The 14,406-nt window shown below is 42.2% G+C and overlaps 1 protein-coding gene across 7 annotated transcripts in view; it reads left to right on the top strand.

The window, feature by feature from the left end:
* DZIP1 (DAZ interacting zinc finger protein 1) overlaps positions 1–14,406 on the top strand; it is a 55,037-nt gene that overhangs the window by 29,738 nt on the left and 10,893 nt on the right. For 4 of the 7 annotated variants that reach the window (XM_072782610.1, XM_072782604.1, XM_072782606.1 and 1 more), the window contains 5 exons: positions 990–1,130; positions 1,621–1,669; positions 2,800–2,856; positions 5,237–5,290; positions 10,686–10,745. In XM_072782610.1, coding sequence (XP_072638711.1) covers positions 990–1,130; positions 1,621–1,669; positions 2,800–2,856; positions 5,237–5,290; positions 10,686–10,745 — 361 coding nt within the window. The remainder of the gene's footprint in view (positions 1–989; positions 1,131–1,620; positions 1,670–2,799; positions 2,857–5,236; positions 5,291–10,685; positions 10,746–14,406) is intronic. The other 3 variants (XM_072782607.1, XM_072782608.1, XM_072782609.1) reach the window with 2 other exon arrangements.

The following is a 14,406-nucleotide window of genomic DNA, read 5'->3' on the forward strand; positions in this document are numbered from 1 at the left end:
CTTTTAGCCTGGGACAGGCTACTTGATTGTTTTCAAATACTGTTTACTAAGATGCTTCATGATTTAGTCACTAAATCTGAGAGCAGTAACTTTGCAGCCAGATAATGAAAGTTCGAGTCTGGGCTCATTACCTCCCTCTGAATTCAAGACCATCTACTTTACCTCTCAAGACCTGAGATCCCCCCTTCATACTTGGGAAACCTGCATCCATAAGGTTGTGGTGTGGCTACAACAAGATGAAGTGCTTGATGAGTGAGTGTTACAAAACACCAAACAAGTTGGGAAGTGCTGCTTCTGGAGCTCTCTGCACCCCTGGAGGCACACTCGCCACCCCCTTGGCTTGGTTTGCACTTCACCTCCCTTTCTAGGCTGCAGGCCCGGAATGTCCTTGCTCCAGTGACCAAGGTGTCTCTCCCCTCTGCCTAAGCGGCTGGTGAAATTGTTCTAAGAATCTTTGCCTAAATAATTGAAAACACATTCTTCTAGGATTTTTTTGATGTCCAGTATATGATCTTCCCTGACATGAAGTCTCTGAAGATGAATCTATGAACCTTTAGATCTTTCTGTTCTCTGCGTCCATCCCTCCCTCTTCCCTTTCTTCCACCATCCTTTCTCCATAAATATTTATTTATTTTTATTTTTTTTTGAACAGGAAGAAATATGCCTTTTATTAGAAGTCTCATATGTACAGGGAAGGCTCTTTCTCACAGGTCACGGAAGGCCGTGAGAAAGAGCCACTGTCGTCCAATCTCCATAAATATTTATTGTGAACCTACCAAGGGCCGGAGGTTGTGCTTGGTCACCGGACCTACAGACCTGCATAGCCTACGCCTTGGTACGCAGCGACCAAAGATGTATTCGGTGACTTGATGGGCATAGATAACCTAAAGCCAGCAAAGATCACAGGGTGTGTAGGTACAGATGGCAGGATGGAGACATTTTAACATGCTGTTTGCAGACACGCGCCTTAATTTTTTTTTTCTTTCTAGCTCTTGTCACACATAGAGAAACTTCGAAACTCCATGATAGATGATCTAAACGCAAGTAACATCTTCTATAAGAAAAGGATAGAGGAGCTAGGCCAGAGACTCCAGGAGCAGAATGAACTGATTATCACGCAGAAACAACAGGTATTTTGGGCTGTGTATTGGCACTAGTTTTCTTCAAGCAGGGCAATTTACCTCAGAACGTTCTGTTTTATTTTAGAGCATTCGTAAGTTGGATAAGATAAAGGAGGTAAAATAGCTTCTTCCCTGTGATTGTTTGTAAAAGTCAATCCAATAAGATATTTTTTTCAAGGTGTTTAAAATAAAAACTGTAAAGAGCAAGCAAATGTATTTGATTAGAATTTAGAATAAATTTGAAGGTAGAGAAGAATTTGTCTTTGTGCTTACTTTGAGAAGCAGCCCAATCCAAATGCCACTTTTATAAAATGTTTGCCTTCATATCTTTTTTTTTTTTTCTTTTTGCCTTCATATCTTTAAAGTCCATCTGTCCTCATGAAGTGGAGGACTTCATGAAAAGGTTAATTTACTAAATACAGCATCTGTCCATTATCCAGTATGTCCCTATTTGGCTTCAAACTTGCATCATTAAAAAAAAAAAACTTTTTCTTTGCAGATTAAAGAATTTACCAGTAAAGCATTAAACAGTGTCCGTGAACCCAAAGGTAGGTAAGACCAGGAACCCAGGGCTGGAGGTGAGGTGGGGCTCCCGGTGGCTTCCAGGCACTAACATGGCATTCCTATGGTGATTTCAATTTGAGTGATCTGTTACCACAATCCAGAAAGTTGAAGAATTTTAAATACCTAGACTATCATCGAATGGTCTTAACATATTTTTTTAAATCAGAATATCGTTAGGTGTGGTTACATGCTTAGTAACCATACCTCTGGGCTGATGTGCGATGCATTGGAGATAGAGTTAAACGCACCAGGTCTAGAGACAGACTGGGCTCAACTCCCGTGCCTGGCGCTGTGTAGTTCTGTGAATGCCTCCCTTTCCGCAGCTCTAGGGGTGGGGCATTAAGAGGCTTCTTATGAGGATTAAATGGGGGAACATATAAAAAATACACCTGTTAGGCACACACTGGTGTGAGCTGTCGTGAATGACCCCAACGTCAGTTACTCTAAAGTACTTGCGTCATTGTCAGCTATGGCATTTGGGGGTTAAGGGTTTGTTCTAAGTGTAGCAGAGGCAGACAGAGACTACTGACTGTAGCGGCGATATAGCCACATACCTCCTGCTCACTCCGGAATGAGTCTAGAAGGGAGACTGGAGTCGGTAGTGCCACCAGGGTCTCCCGATAAAGAATAAAGTTTTCCTTTGCCTGCACTTCTTTCAAATAACCCATGTATTGGTTCCTGCTCATCTCAGGTCATTGAAGGATACTTGTCTACTTGAGGCGGGGGTTGGTAATGGGTGCATGAGCTGCATTTCCTTCTTGTTTCTAGGAGCCCCTGGGAGGCTCAGTGACCTACATACGGGTTCCTTCGTGTTTTGAGATAAAGGTTTGGGGAGGGCCATGGTTCCCTGCAGCTCCTCTTCCAAACAGTGAGAGTTCAGGTAGTTAGCAATACATGTATAATTACTTAGCATAAATATTTGACTGATAATAATTTTAGGAAAAAGTTTTGTAAGGATTTATGTTAAATGTCTTTACTCTGTTGGGTGAGTCACCATATATTGGTGAATTTTATTTTATTTTTTCTAAGGGAAGAGATTAGGATAGCGCTGGCAAAATGTAACCCATTAGCTGATGATTTTTGTCATTAATTAATTTATTTTTTTTTATTTCAGGGAATCCTTTAACCTGGCAAACTTCTGAATCTAAGCCAACTGCCCCAGCTCTACCTAGTAAGTGTCTATAATAGGGTCAGGATCCTAAAGATATTTTTAAAGTGCTAAACCAAGATACAACTTATTTGTAGAGGCTTTCCTTTGAAAACCAATGTGTTTGGAGATTACATATGATCTATTTTGATTCTTGGCTTTGACCTAGCTCCAAAACCCAAGATTGTAAATATCCATGTGATTTTGTGGTGACTTGGGTTAGCCATACCTATTATTTCTCAGTTCACCTAATCAAGGGACAGCTATAAATTCTTGGCATTGCCTCAGTTTGTACTTGGGGGTTTCCCAAGGCAATACACCATGTGACGATGTGACTGGTGGCCGTGGCCGCCTCATTTTGGCATCTCTGAGTCTTCAGAGATGACCTAATGTTCTGTCAGCCTCTCACTTGAGGTGGGCTCAGCATGTCTGTCCCTTGGAGCCGTCAGGATTTGGCTATGATCCACAAAGACATAATTCGTGCAGTGTAGAAATGGGCAGATTGTTTTCCTAATAATAAGTAGTTGAAATATTTTTTATTATTTTACTATTCCACTCGGGAAAGTGTAAGGGTGAAGGAAGCTAGGGAGCAGACAGTCCTGGGCAAGAGAGGACATGCGTGTGAACACGGATCTGAGTACCAGGGGAGGGTCCAGGCCGAGGCTGGGCCCCGAGTGACAGTACCACTCGTACTGGCCCAGGACTGTAGTGAGGAAAGGGCACTGAGGAGCCGGTTTGGGAATTTGGCACAATTGACTGGAAAATGCTAATGGTTTTATTCTCTCAGTCTTCTCAGGTGCTTCTGGAAGCCTCTTTTGTTTTTTAAAGATTTATTTATTTAGAGGGAGAGAGTGGGGGAGGGGGACAGAGAGATAGGAAGAGAGAATCTTCAAGCAGACTCCCTGCGGAGCGAGTAGCCTGATGCAGGGCCTATCCTAACACTCTGAGATCATGACCCAAACTGAAATCAAAAGTTAGATGTTTTCCTGACTGAGACACCCAGGCGCCCCATTTCTGGAGGCCTCTTGATTGTTCTGGAAGCTGAAGAGGTTGAGAGGTGCTGCGGAGGGAAGGGCAGTTTGGTCCCAAGAGTAGGGCTGAGGAATAGAAGCCAGGCTTCTATCTTGTGGGGAAAAAAAATACATTTCATACAGGGATGGAAAGGGTAAAAGGCATTAAATTGCTATTGTTCACACTTTAATTATACTTGGCACAATATTGGAACAATCTTGTGTTCTTTTTTTTTTTTTTTCCAATCTTGTGTTCTGATAAAACTTTATTTACAAAGACCAGTGGTGGGCTCACATGTCCCATGGATTTATACTCTTGCCAACCTTGATCTAGATTATGTCGGTCACCAGTGGCTTTGGGGGTCTTAGATTTCCAGCATTGTTAGCAATCTGTGCACAGTTAGGAGTTGAATGCTTTCATCAGCAGTCATTGTAAAGACAAAAATGTGTCCCAATGGAGGATGCTGAGGTTTATGGCCATTATTTTTCAGAGTAGGAGTGGAATTAAAGAGTCGTTAATAAGCTAGTAAAAGAGAACACTAACAAACAAACAAACACACGGTCCAGAGACGAATCTCAGGTAAGCATTGCCAAATATTGGAAGGAAGGCTATGGAATCTACTTTTCTAAACATTTTAAAGTAGAGAGAATTTAGTCTCACCTGAATCAGACTTTTCTCCAAAGGCTAGGGCTGAGTTAATGCCTTCTTGTGGTGTGTTCCAGCCCAGTGGTTGGATTTTTAAAACTGGTTCATTGTACATGAATGTTCATACCAGCATAACAGCTGAAAAGTGAACACAACCCAAATGCCCATCAGTTAATGAATAAGTCTATAAAATGTGGTCTGACTGTACAGTGGAATGTTATTTGGCCATAAAACTGTATGCTACTAACATGCTACATACGATATGGATGAACTTTGAAAACTGTATGCTAAGTGAAAGAAGCCAGGCACAAAGGGCCACAATGTATGAGTCCATTTAAATGAAATGTCCAGAATAGGCAAATCCATTGAGATAGAAAGTAGATCAGTGGTCCCCAGGGGCGCCATGGGGAAAAAGATGTGGGGAGTCATGGCTAATGGGCATTTTCATGTGATGAAAATGTTCTAAAATTAGGTAGCAGTTATGGTTGTACAGCGCTGATTATCCTAATTGTGTAATTAGAGTTGTATATTTTATGTGGAATTGTATGCTTTAAAAGGGCAAATTATGTTGTAATAAAATAAAGCTGTTACAGAGTATGGGTTTAGGTTAGCTGGTGGTTGTCGTGTGAAACATTCATTCTTTATGATATCTATGTATCTTGAGTAATTTGCAGAGTAGTTGATTATCATCAGGTTGAGATGCTTTCATTATAGGAGGGTGTGAGATTTTCTCTTTCTGCTGTTTCAGTGAGTGCCTCTGCCGCACAGACTCTAGATGCAAAACCGAATCTAATGGCACATGGTAAGTTCCAGCTAAGTCTCAGCATTTAATGTGCAGTTTCCGCCCTGAGTCAGAGAACTTATTAACTAAAAGTGCTTCTGTGGGGGTAATTATGGAAAGCAGAATGTGTCTTAGTGAATGCCAGAGCAGTTAATAAAACTGCCATCTTCATATGTATTATTATGGTAAACTGCGAACATACCTACCAAAGTCATAAAGTAAAAAATGTCTAGGTTGCTGGACTCACCAGCAAAGATGTTAACGTTGAGCAGTACTTGGATTATGTATGGTTTTTGGTGGAAAGTAGTGGGTGTTGGGTAAGAAGGTGATTTTCTACTAGATCAGCCAACCAGCACATGCCACAGGGCATATGTGACTGTTTGTATAACTTTCAGTACAACAGCAAGTCACCTTTTTTAAACAAATAGTCTCAGCGATTGATTGGAAAAATCTAGAAAAAACATGTGATGGAAAACAAAGGGAACAGTAGGAACCAGTCCTTGGACCAGGGCGCAAGGGCGATAGTTAATTACGTGATCCAATGGATGGGGTGAATGTGGGTAGCCATATTTTATTTTTATGCTGTTAGGGCGCTTACATTTTTGCATGTATATTTTTAGTACATTGCTTTCCTACGTCTGCTGGACATTAACTGAATTAAGATGCGAGGGGGCCCCACTTTTCTTTTTCTCTACAAATGCTTCTGGAATGTAAATGATTACTTCATTCCGTTTTGCTGTGTAGCTATTGAGTTAGACTTAATTCCACAGTCAAGTCAGACTTTGTGCATTTAGAAATATTGGGGCTCATATTATCATGGCCTTTTGTAACCATCCTTTTTTGTTCATTGATGGATTCGTGATGGTGTTTATTACCCTTTGCTTTTTTTCTTGAGGTCATCTCAGGCAGGTTAATACCGTTGAACATGTGCTCCCACTATGTAATGCGTAAACTCCTCACTTATTGGGCTTTTTTATGTACAAGTGTTTAGGACATGTAGGTGTCCTCCCTCTGGGCCAGCAGCACAGGTAAAATGTGTGTGGGACCTACGTAAGTTTGCTTTAATATTGAATCACAAGAAAATGTCCCCTGGCAAGTGCTCTCTGTTCATATTCTTTCTGTCAGGTCTAAAGTCTCTCTCTTGCCTTCTTTTTCAGGGTTTATTTTTCTCATGCATTGCTGGCCACTTCTCTGTACTTCAAGGTGTTATAGTTTCTTTTCTTTCTTTGTCTACTTTGTTATCATTAGCCTTTTTGTGACAGTATAGGAGGACTACATTTCCTTTGCTTCATATTTCTGGCACCCAATAAAGGACTCCTATAGTAGGTATGTTTAGCTGTCTGGAGTTAATTCAAGAGTCCTGACAAATCCATCAGCTCCAAAGCACTGTGTTCCTTATGGACTTTGCCCTGATTGGAGCTGGGCTGCGTGAACCAGCCATGCCCCCTTGCTGGCATCTGCTGGGATTAAAGTGCTAGTTTTAAATGCCAGCCAGACCTGGCATGAGGCCTGCAGCCTTTGGATTGGGATCTGAGCTGATTTGTGAGCATCTCAATGGGCAGGAGCAAGGAGGAGGCTTGTACAGGGACCCACTGACCTGCCCCCCGCCCCCACCCATGGCAGTGTCCCCAACTGTAGGGGGTGGGGGTAGGGGGGTGGGGAGTGTTAGTCTGTATTGCATAACATTATTTAGCTCAGTTACCTCCCAGTCTTTCCTTTTGTTCCATCTCAGAGCCTGATGAGGCTCTTTACCATGAAAACTGTCTTAGGTTGGGTTCCCAGGAAAATAAGACTGTGAGGTGGAGATTTGCAGGTAGATATTTATTGGGCATGCTCTTAGACAATCCCTGTGAGAGAAGCAGCAGTGGGTGGCAGGGGACTCTGAACCCAGGTGCACTGCTGCAGAGGCCTCTGCAGATCTCACCGGGAGCTTTAGAGCTGGGATGGGCTCTTCAGAATTTCCTGGGATTGAGTGATCAGTTATAAGATGTGGGTTGTCCCAGAGAGGCAGCAGGGTATGGGCTGCTCCTTTCCACTCAGACAAAGCAAAAAATAGAAGCAAAAGGTAACAGGAAGGTATTAGATGTGAATGAATGGTGCCCAAGAATTATTGGGCTGAGCATAGGGTATACAGAAGAGATCTGAGGGAAGTAAGGTTGGTTGAGACTCTTTATGGCAGGCAACATGTGCCAGGGTAGTTGTTTGGGCCATTCTTCTGGCCTTACATAGCTGCTGAATGTTCTTGAGGCAGGGCACGGCCGGACGGGAGGACTGGGCTTGGGGAGGCTGAGCCTGACTGGAGTGTACTCAAAGGATTAGAGCTGGAGAGACTGACTGAGGATTGAGAGTGGTGGCCTATGTGAGAGTCGCCACCTAGGAATTGGGGTTGAGGTTTTGAAATAGGAGGGAGCAGACATACCAGCAGTTCCGTGGAACTGGTAGAAAAGTGCAGGTGCTAGTGACCAGGCAAGAATGAGGGAAGGGTTAAGAACACAGTGAGCTCACACTGACAGTGCCATTTAGAGTAGTCTGGAAGATATACCCCACAATTGCCAGCAGGAAGGCACCGTGGTTTTGTGGCCAAGAGTCTGGACTCTGAAGGGAAGCAGACGGTCTGGATTCACAGTTGACTCATGAAGCCATAGGTTTGGGTTTCCTTGTCTGCCAAATGGGAGAACAGTAATGGCTACTATCATGGGCCATGGATGGTAAGGATCAACTGAAGCGAGACCTTTGGAACAGAAACCACTGAGCAAGCACCGGCCAATGTTAGCATCTAGGAGAGGGCTGACAAAGTGTAGCTCGGCCAGCCAGCACCAGAGAGGGCTCGGTACAGACCTGGGAGGTCATTTTCTGGAGGTAATGGTAGGAGACTAACATAAGGATTTTTCTGGAAGCCTCTGGAGAGTTCAGAGGGGGAGAGACTCAAGTCTTCGAGTCCGTCAGCTCTCAGCCTAAAGATCTCAACTTAGGACAAGAACTGGGTCACTTGGAGGTTGGACCTGTGGCTTACAAAGCATAAGAACGACAGGCCCTTCACTCCACATTTGGACATCAGTTTGCTAGTTTAGGGAGCTGGGGTCTGGGGTACCTCACTTTCTCAGCCTTCATAGTAAGAGCCTGGGTACCCCCCTGGCCACAGAACCCCACCATCTTCCCCAGAGCAGCTGAGGTCACAATTTTGATGCTTTGTCTTGACTCAAGTGAAATAAATTCTAGTGCTATCCTTATAATGATAACAAATATGCATATGATGGTTTGGGGAGATTTTATAGAGCTTTTCCTCATAACTTTATTTTTGTCATTTTCATAAAGTACAATAAAATATAAACCATGCGGGACACCTGGATGGCTCAGCGATTGAGTGCGTCTGCCTTCGGCCCAGGGTGTGATCCTGGAGTCCCAGGATCGAGTCCCACATCGGGCTCCCTGCATGGAGCCTGTCTCTTTCTGTGTCTCTAATGAACAAATAAATCAAAATCTTAAAAAAAAAAAAAAAAGTTAAAAAATGGAAATTAGCTATCCTCCTAAAATCCCTCTTTTCCGCAGTTCAAATTAGTAAATAGTCTATTTGTATAATTTTACTTTTTTAATTCTTTATTTTTTTGAAAGATTTTATTTATTTGAGAGAGAGTGAGTGTATGTGAGAGAAGGCAGGGGAAGAGGGAGAAGCAGGCTCCCCACAGAGCAGGTACAGGGCTTCATTCCAGGATCCTGGGAGCATGACCTGAGCCGAAGGCAGATGCTGAACTGACCGAGCCACCCAGGTGCCCTAATTCTTTAATTGAGATATAACTGATATACAACATATTAGGTCAGGTGTACAGCATAATGATTACAGTACAATAAAATGATTGTAAGTACAATGATACTTGTATATATTGTGAAAGGATCACCATAGAGTCTAGTTAACATCCATCACCAGACATAGCCATGGGTTTTTTTTTTTTCTTTATATAACTTGAAAATCTTGATGCCAAATAACAAATTTGAAAGCACATTTCTGATGTTCCATAGCTGTGGTGCATGGATGGAATTAAATGCTCTTTGTATGATCATGTTCATGCTTCACAATTAAAGTAGGCTATTGTTTCCTAGTAGGCTGTGTTCTGAATGTTCATTGGAAGGCAGTTTATTTATTTTAAAGATTTTATTTATTTATTCATGAGAAACATGGGGAGAGAGAGAGAGAAAGAGACAGGCAGAGGGCGAAGCAGGCTCCATGCAGGGAGCCCAACGTGGGACTCGATCCCGGGCCTCCAGGATCATGCCCTGGGCTGAAGGCGGCGCTAAACCGCTGAGCCACCCAGGCTGCCCTGGAAAGCAGTTTAAAATGCTTTTCTCCTAGTCAATGTCAGGTAGACGGGGTGGCAACAAGCTATCAGATCCTGTTTACATGCACTTAAATATAACATGCGTTTATTTATTTGTGTATACCTATATATGTGCATATACGTTTGTTGATGCCTAAAGCAGAGTACCAGAAATACCTTTTGGTCAATTAAAAGCTAGAACTTCAGAGTCTCCAAGCTGAAGATGAGTGAAGCATGCACTTTCTCAGCTAGACTTCTGGTTGCATTTTATCCCACGTCTAAAGCCTGACTGTCTGATAGTTGAAACCTGATCTTCCTCAGGAAGGAACTTTCCCTCTGTTGATAGGGTGGCTATTGGCTTTATCCATGCTGTCGGTGCATTTGCCTGTGCGCAGTCACATTACCTGGGAAATCACCCAGAGGCCTCGCCTCCCCGGGCATTGTTCTGGGATGGGATTGGGGACAGCCTATCTTCACGTGTCATCTGTCCGCGGCCTCGCCCTGGTGGCTCTCCAGGAGCAGAAGTTGGTGTTGAACTGTGGTTTAGGGATGCAGAGGTCTATAAGAATAGGGTCCTAGTCCTGCTACTGACCCTGGGGCCACCTGTCCTTCACCTCCTGGTCCTCCCACCTGAAGACCCTGGGGCTAGCAAGAAGGGGGAATCCTAGGGCCTCGGGCATTTTGTAATGTTTTTACCCTTGGGAGTTGAATTAGTTTCATTAATTTTCTCTCTAGCCACCTGATCAAAATATTTTATAAGGAAAGTATTTTGGGGTATAAGTGAAGAAGATCTTTTGTAGTTGTGTCCTTGTGCCTCAAAATCCCATCAGGCATGAGGTTGCTGAGTGACAAACTGGACGCCATCATTTGAAAATAAATATCATTTCCCAAGAGGGGAGCTAATGGAAAATACATGGAGAGAGCAGATACCTGCAAAAGGATCCAGGCCTAACGGACTGCCTGCATTTCCCCCCAGCAAATCCTGCTGTTGTAGGCATGAGTAAAATACTGTGCAACTATAGCTTTCAAAATTGTTTGAAAGGAAACTAATTTTACTTTGCTGTTGTCCTGTTTGTACTATTCTTATTTCTCCTCGTTAATAGAGCAGTCTTTCTCATCGCACATACTGGAGCCCATAGAAGAACTTTCAGAAGAAGAAAAAGGTAACCAAGGCTCCATCAGGGTTTCTACCTGCATGGATTCTATTCAGGTGCTAAAAGCCAAGCCTTGAAATTAGGATCCAGTGGTTTTTATCACAGCATATCAAAATTAGGGGAGACGTTTAGGTTTGGGAGATTATGTTTTTAATCCATCTGTAGTATTCTATCACCTTTATTCCTTTATCATGCTGTTACATTTTCCCCTGCTTTGCTGTATTCTTAGCATGTGAACAAGACCTTCCTGTGTCAGGGAACTTGGGGGAAAAATGTAAGTCCTATGTCAACGCAGATGTTTTCTGGTCTGAAGACAAGCCGACGTGAATTCGTTGTATACCACATAATACAAAAATATTCCCAGCACAGTAATTACTTCTCACACCCTGACTCTATTAGATGAGAGGGTGAACTGCCCAATTCAAAATTATTTTAATAACAAGAAAATCATAGTATTTAAGCTCTCAATGTAGAATACTTATGTGCAGAGTAATGTCTTTTTTTTTTTTTTTTTAAGAAAAAGAGATTTATTTATTTATTAGAGAGCTCAAACACAGATGGTAGGGGAGGTGCAGAGAGAGAAAGAATCTCAAGCAGGCTCCACACCCAGTGCAGAGCCTGACACGGGGCTCAATCCCATGCCCCTGAGATCATAACCTGAGCTGAAATCAAGGGTCAGAGGCTTACCTGACTGAGCCACTCAGGTGCCCCAGAATAATGTCTTTATGGTGAAATTTGAGAGCTGTCCAAGGTTTGGGAAGATAAAGTTATTGTGGCTCACTCATTTTATTCAGCAGCTCTCAAAATGCTTTTCTGTCAATTTTTGAAGTTTATGAAAATAATTCCCCATTATTAAGAGTATTTTCTAATGCCAGATATGTAATCCTAAAACAGTTATACTTGAATCTATTTATCGTTTTCTCCTTAACAGTGGTAATGCTTCACCATATATCACCTCTTTAGGAGAAAGCAAATTGTTAATATTTATGTGAACTCTGGTTTTACAATTTGTGTTAGGAAGAGAATTAAAATTAAATATTCCAAAAAAAAATTAAATATTCCAACAGGTAAATTTTTAATATTTATTGTAACTTCTGTGGTCTCTGGATGACTTTTTCCAAATTATTTTTAATAAGGCTACAAATTGAGAAGTGACTAAATCCAGCACATCCATAATATCTACACGATGTTTATTTTCCATTTAAGATCTTATTCTCTGCAGAATCTATGAAATGTGTCAGGAGGCCCAAAGTTTTGAAATTGGAGTCTCAAGTCAAATGGTTCACACTCATTAAAAAAAAAAAAAAAGTCAGATTCTAAGAGACCATCCTAACTGTCCATTGTCACCACTCGGGGCCCCACTTCTACCCACTGCATCCTTTTGCCTTTGCTTTTTTTTTTTACGGTTTTATTTTATTTATTCATGAGAGACACACACAGAGAGAGAGAGAGAGAGAGAGAGGCAGAGACACAGGCAGAGGGAGAAGCAGGCTCCATGCAGGGAGCCCGATGCGGGACTCGGTCCCGGGACTCCAGAATCTTGCACTGAGCCATCCAGGTGTCCTTAGCCTGTTTTTTAGAATTCTTCTATCCAGATCATGTAAGGTATGAGTCTGGGATCATTGGCAGCAAACACCATCACTGGTGGTCGTCCCGTACGGAGAATCAGATTGGGAAAGAAAATAATCTTTGCCATCCTCCATGTGTTCAGACACAGCCCTAGTGAGAGACAGGATGAGGGCTGAGGGCCACTAGAAAGCCCTGAGTCCCAAGCACACTGTTACAGAAGCCAATGACCAAATGAATCCTTCAGTGCCTCCACGGAGCCAGCATGCTGGCAGCAGATTAATTACTATCAATAAATTCCTCAGCTGTGCTAACATTTTGCAGATAATGCCTGTCTAGCTACATTTTGGCAGTGGTTCACAAAGCACTGTTGCTGTTACCCAGAAGTAGTGCCCTTACTTTTTGACAGTCCTGGGGAGGCATATTTGATCTTGCTGTTCTGTAGGATATTAGAATGGGAGGGCCAGGAGGGGTCTTACAGGCCATTTCATTGTTCAGAAACTTGAAACACAGGAGGATTGGGAGATTGCTCCAAGCTGTTGATCTTAATTAGGGACAGGGCTGAAACTAAAGTCCAGGTTTTCAGCTTTCTGTAGTTTGATGCAAAGAACAAAGGGATCGAGAGAGGCAGGCTGGTCCAGGACTAGGAGGGTGCCTTTGGAGCAGTCTCTTTACCTTTCTGGTTTTAGTGTCCTCATGTGAAAAATGAGAAGATTGCTTACTAGTTGATGAAGTCCCTTCTGACTCAGAAATTCTGTTTTGGTTTTTTTACTCTTTGCTTTGTGCTGTTATTATTTGCTCACCTAAAATGGTATGTTGTGTGTCTGATATAAATGATCATTTGTGTGGCCACCTGCCTGGGTATGCTTTAAATTTTTTATTTAGGGGAAATGCTGATCTCTAGAAAGTTTTGTCCTATTGATCTTGGTGAGCAATATATGCTTTGATTCAAATCTTCAGTTGTGATTGACTTTCCAGGGATTAATTCTACCTTTACATTAAAAACTTTTTTTTTCCCCTGTCCTTTCTATATTCTTTTTCTTGCTTCCACTGGTCAGGCCAGGTCTTGTTAAGAGTCTTTCCTATGAAGAGTTTTCTAATTATTCATAAATGAATCCAAAACAAGTGTCAACATATAAAGTGAATCTGAGGGCAGAGGGAAATGTTTAATTTGCAGTCATTCTGGGAAACTCCTGCACCAGAATGAGCTTGTCATCAGGGTTGAGGATGAACCCAAATTTAGTTCGCTTGACCCGTCCTGGAGCAGTCAGAGCCTGGAGCCTCTCTGGCTGTGTGTCCATGCATTTCCTTTTATATCCTGGGTACTGGCCAAAAAATGCCCTTTGTGTAAACAGGGTGGATAGGTGTGTCTATTTCTGTAGTAGCGCCAGGACTCCCAAGCAATCTCTTGGTACCTCTTCTCGTTTTTTAGCCCTAGATAGTTGTACACTTGATGACTAACCAGCAAGCCAAAGCCAGCGGCACGGCCATGGCTGCAGCTGCGCTCTCTAGATTTTGATGTATTGTTCCTAGGACAGAGTGCTTTTTTTTTTTTTTTTTTTAAGATTTTATTTATTTGGAAGAAAAAGAGAGGATGGGGGAGGGGCAGAAGGAGAGAGATGATGCAGATGCTGATGCAGAGCTGATATACAGCTTCATCCCAGGATCCTGAGATTATGACCTGAGCTGAAATCAAGGGTCAGGCACCCAGTTGACTGAGCCACCCAGGTGCCTTCAGAAGTGCTTTTTTCTTTTTTTAACGTGGCTCCAGAATACTGGAAAACATTGGTGAGAAAGCAGCATGAATGCTGAAAATATAAAATTTAAGATTATTTCTGATTTTTATTAATACATAACCTTATAAAAAATAAATTAAAAAATACATAAGCTTATAAAATTTCATGATTCCAGTTTAGCAAGCTGCAGTGCCAAATTATAGAAAAGCATTATCGTTGTAGGACTTCAGCTTTTATTTAATGTACACACAGTAATTTGACTAACTTTGCCCTAGCAAAACCATCTATTAACAGAAATATTCTTTTTTAAAAAAAATATTTTATTTATATATTTGAGAGAGCGAGAGAGAGCATGAGCAGGAGGGAGG

The sequence above is a fragment of the Canis lupus genome, chromosome 17, assembly GCF_048164855.1.
Source record: "Canis lupus baileyi chromosome 17, mCanLup2.hap1, whole genome shotgun sequence".
Lineage (NCBI taxonomy): Eukaryota > Metazoa > Chordata > Mammalia > Carnivora > Canidae > Canis > Canis lupus.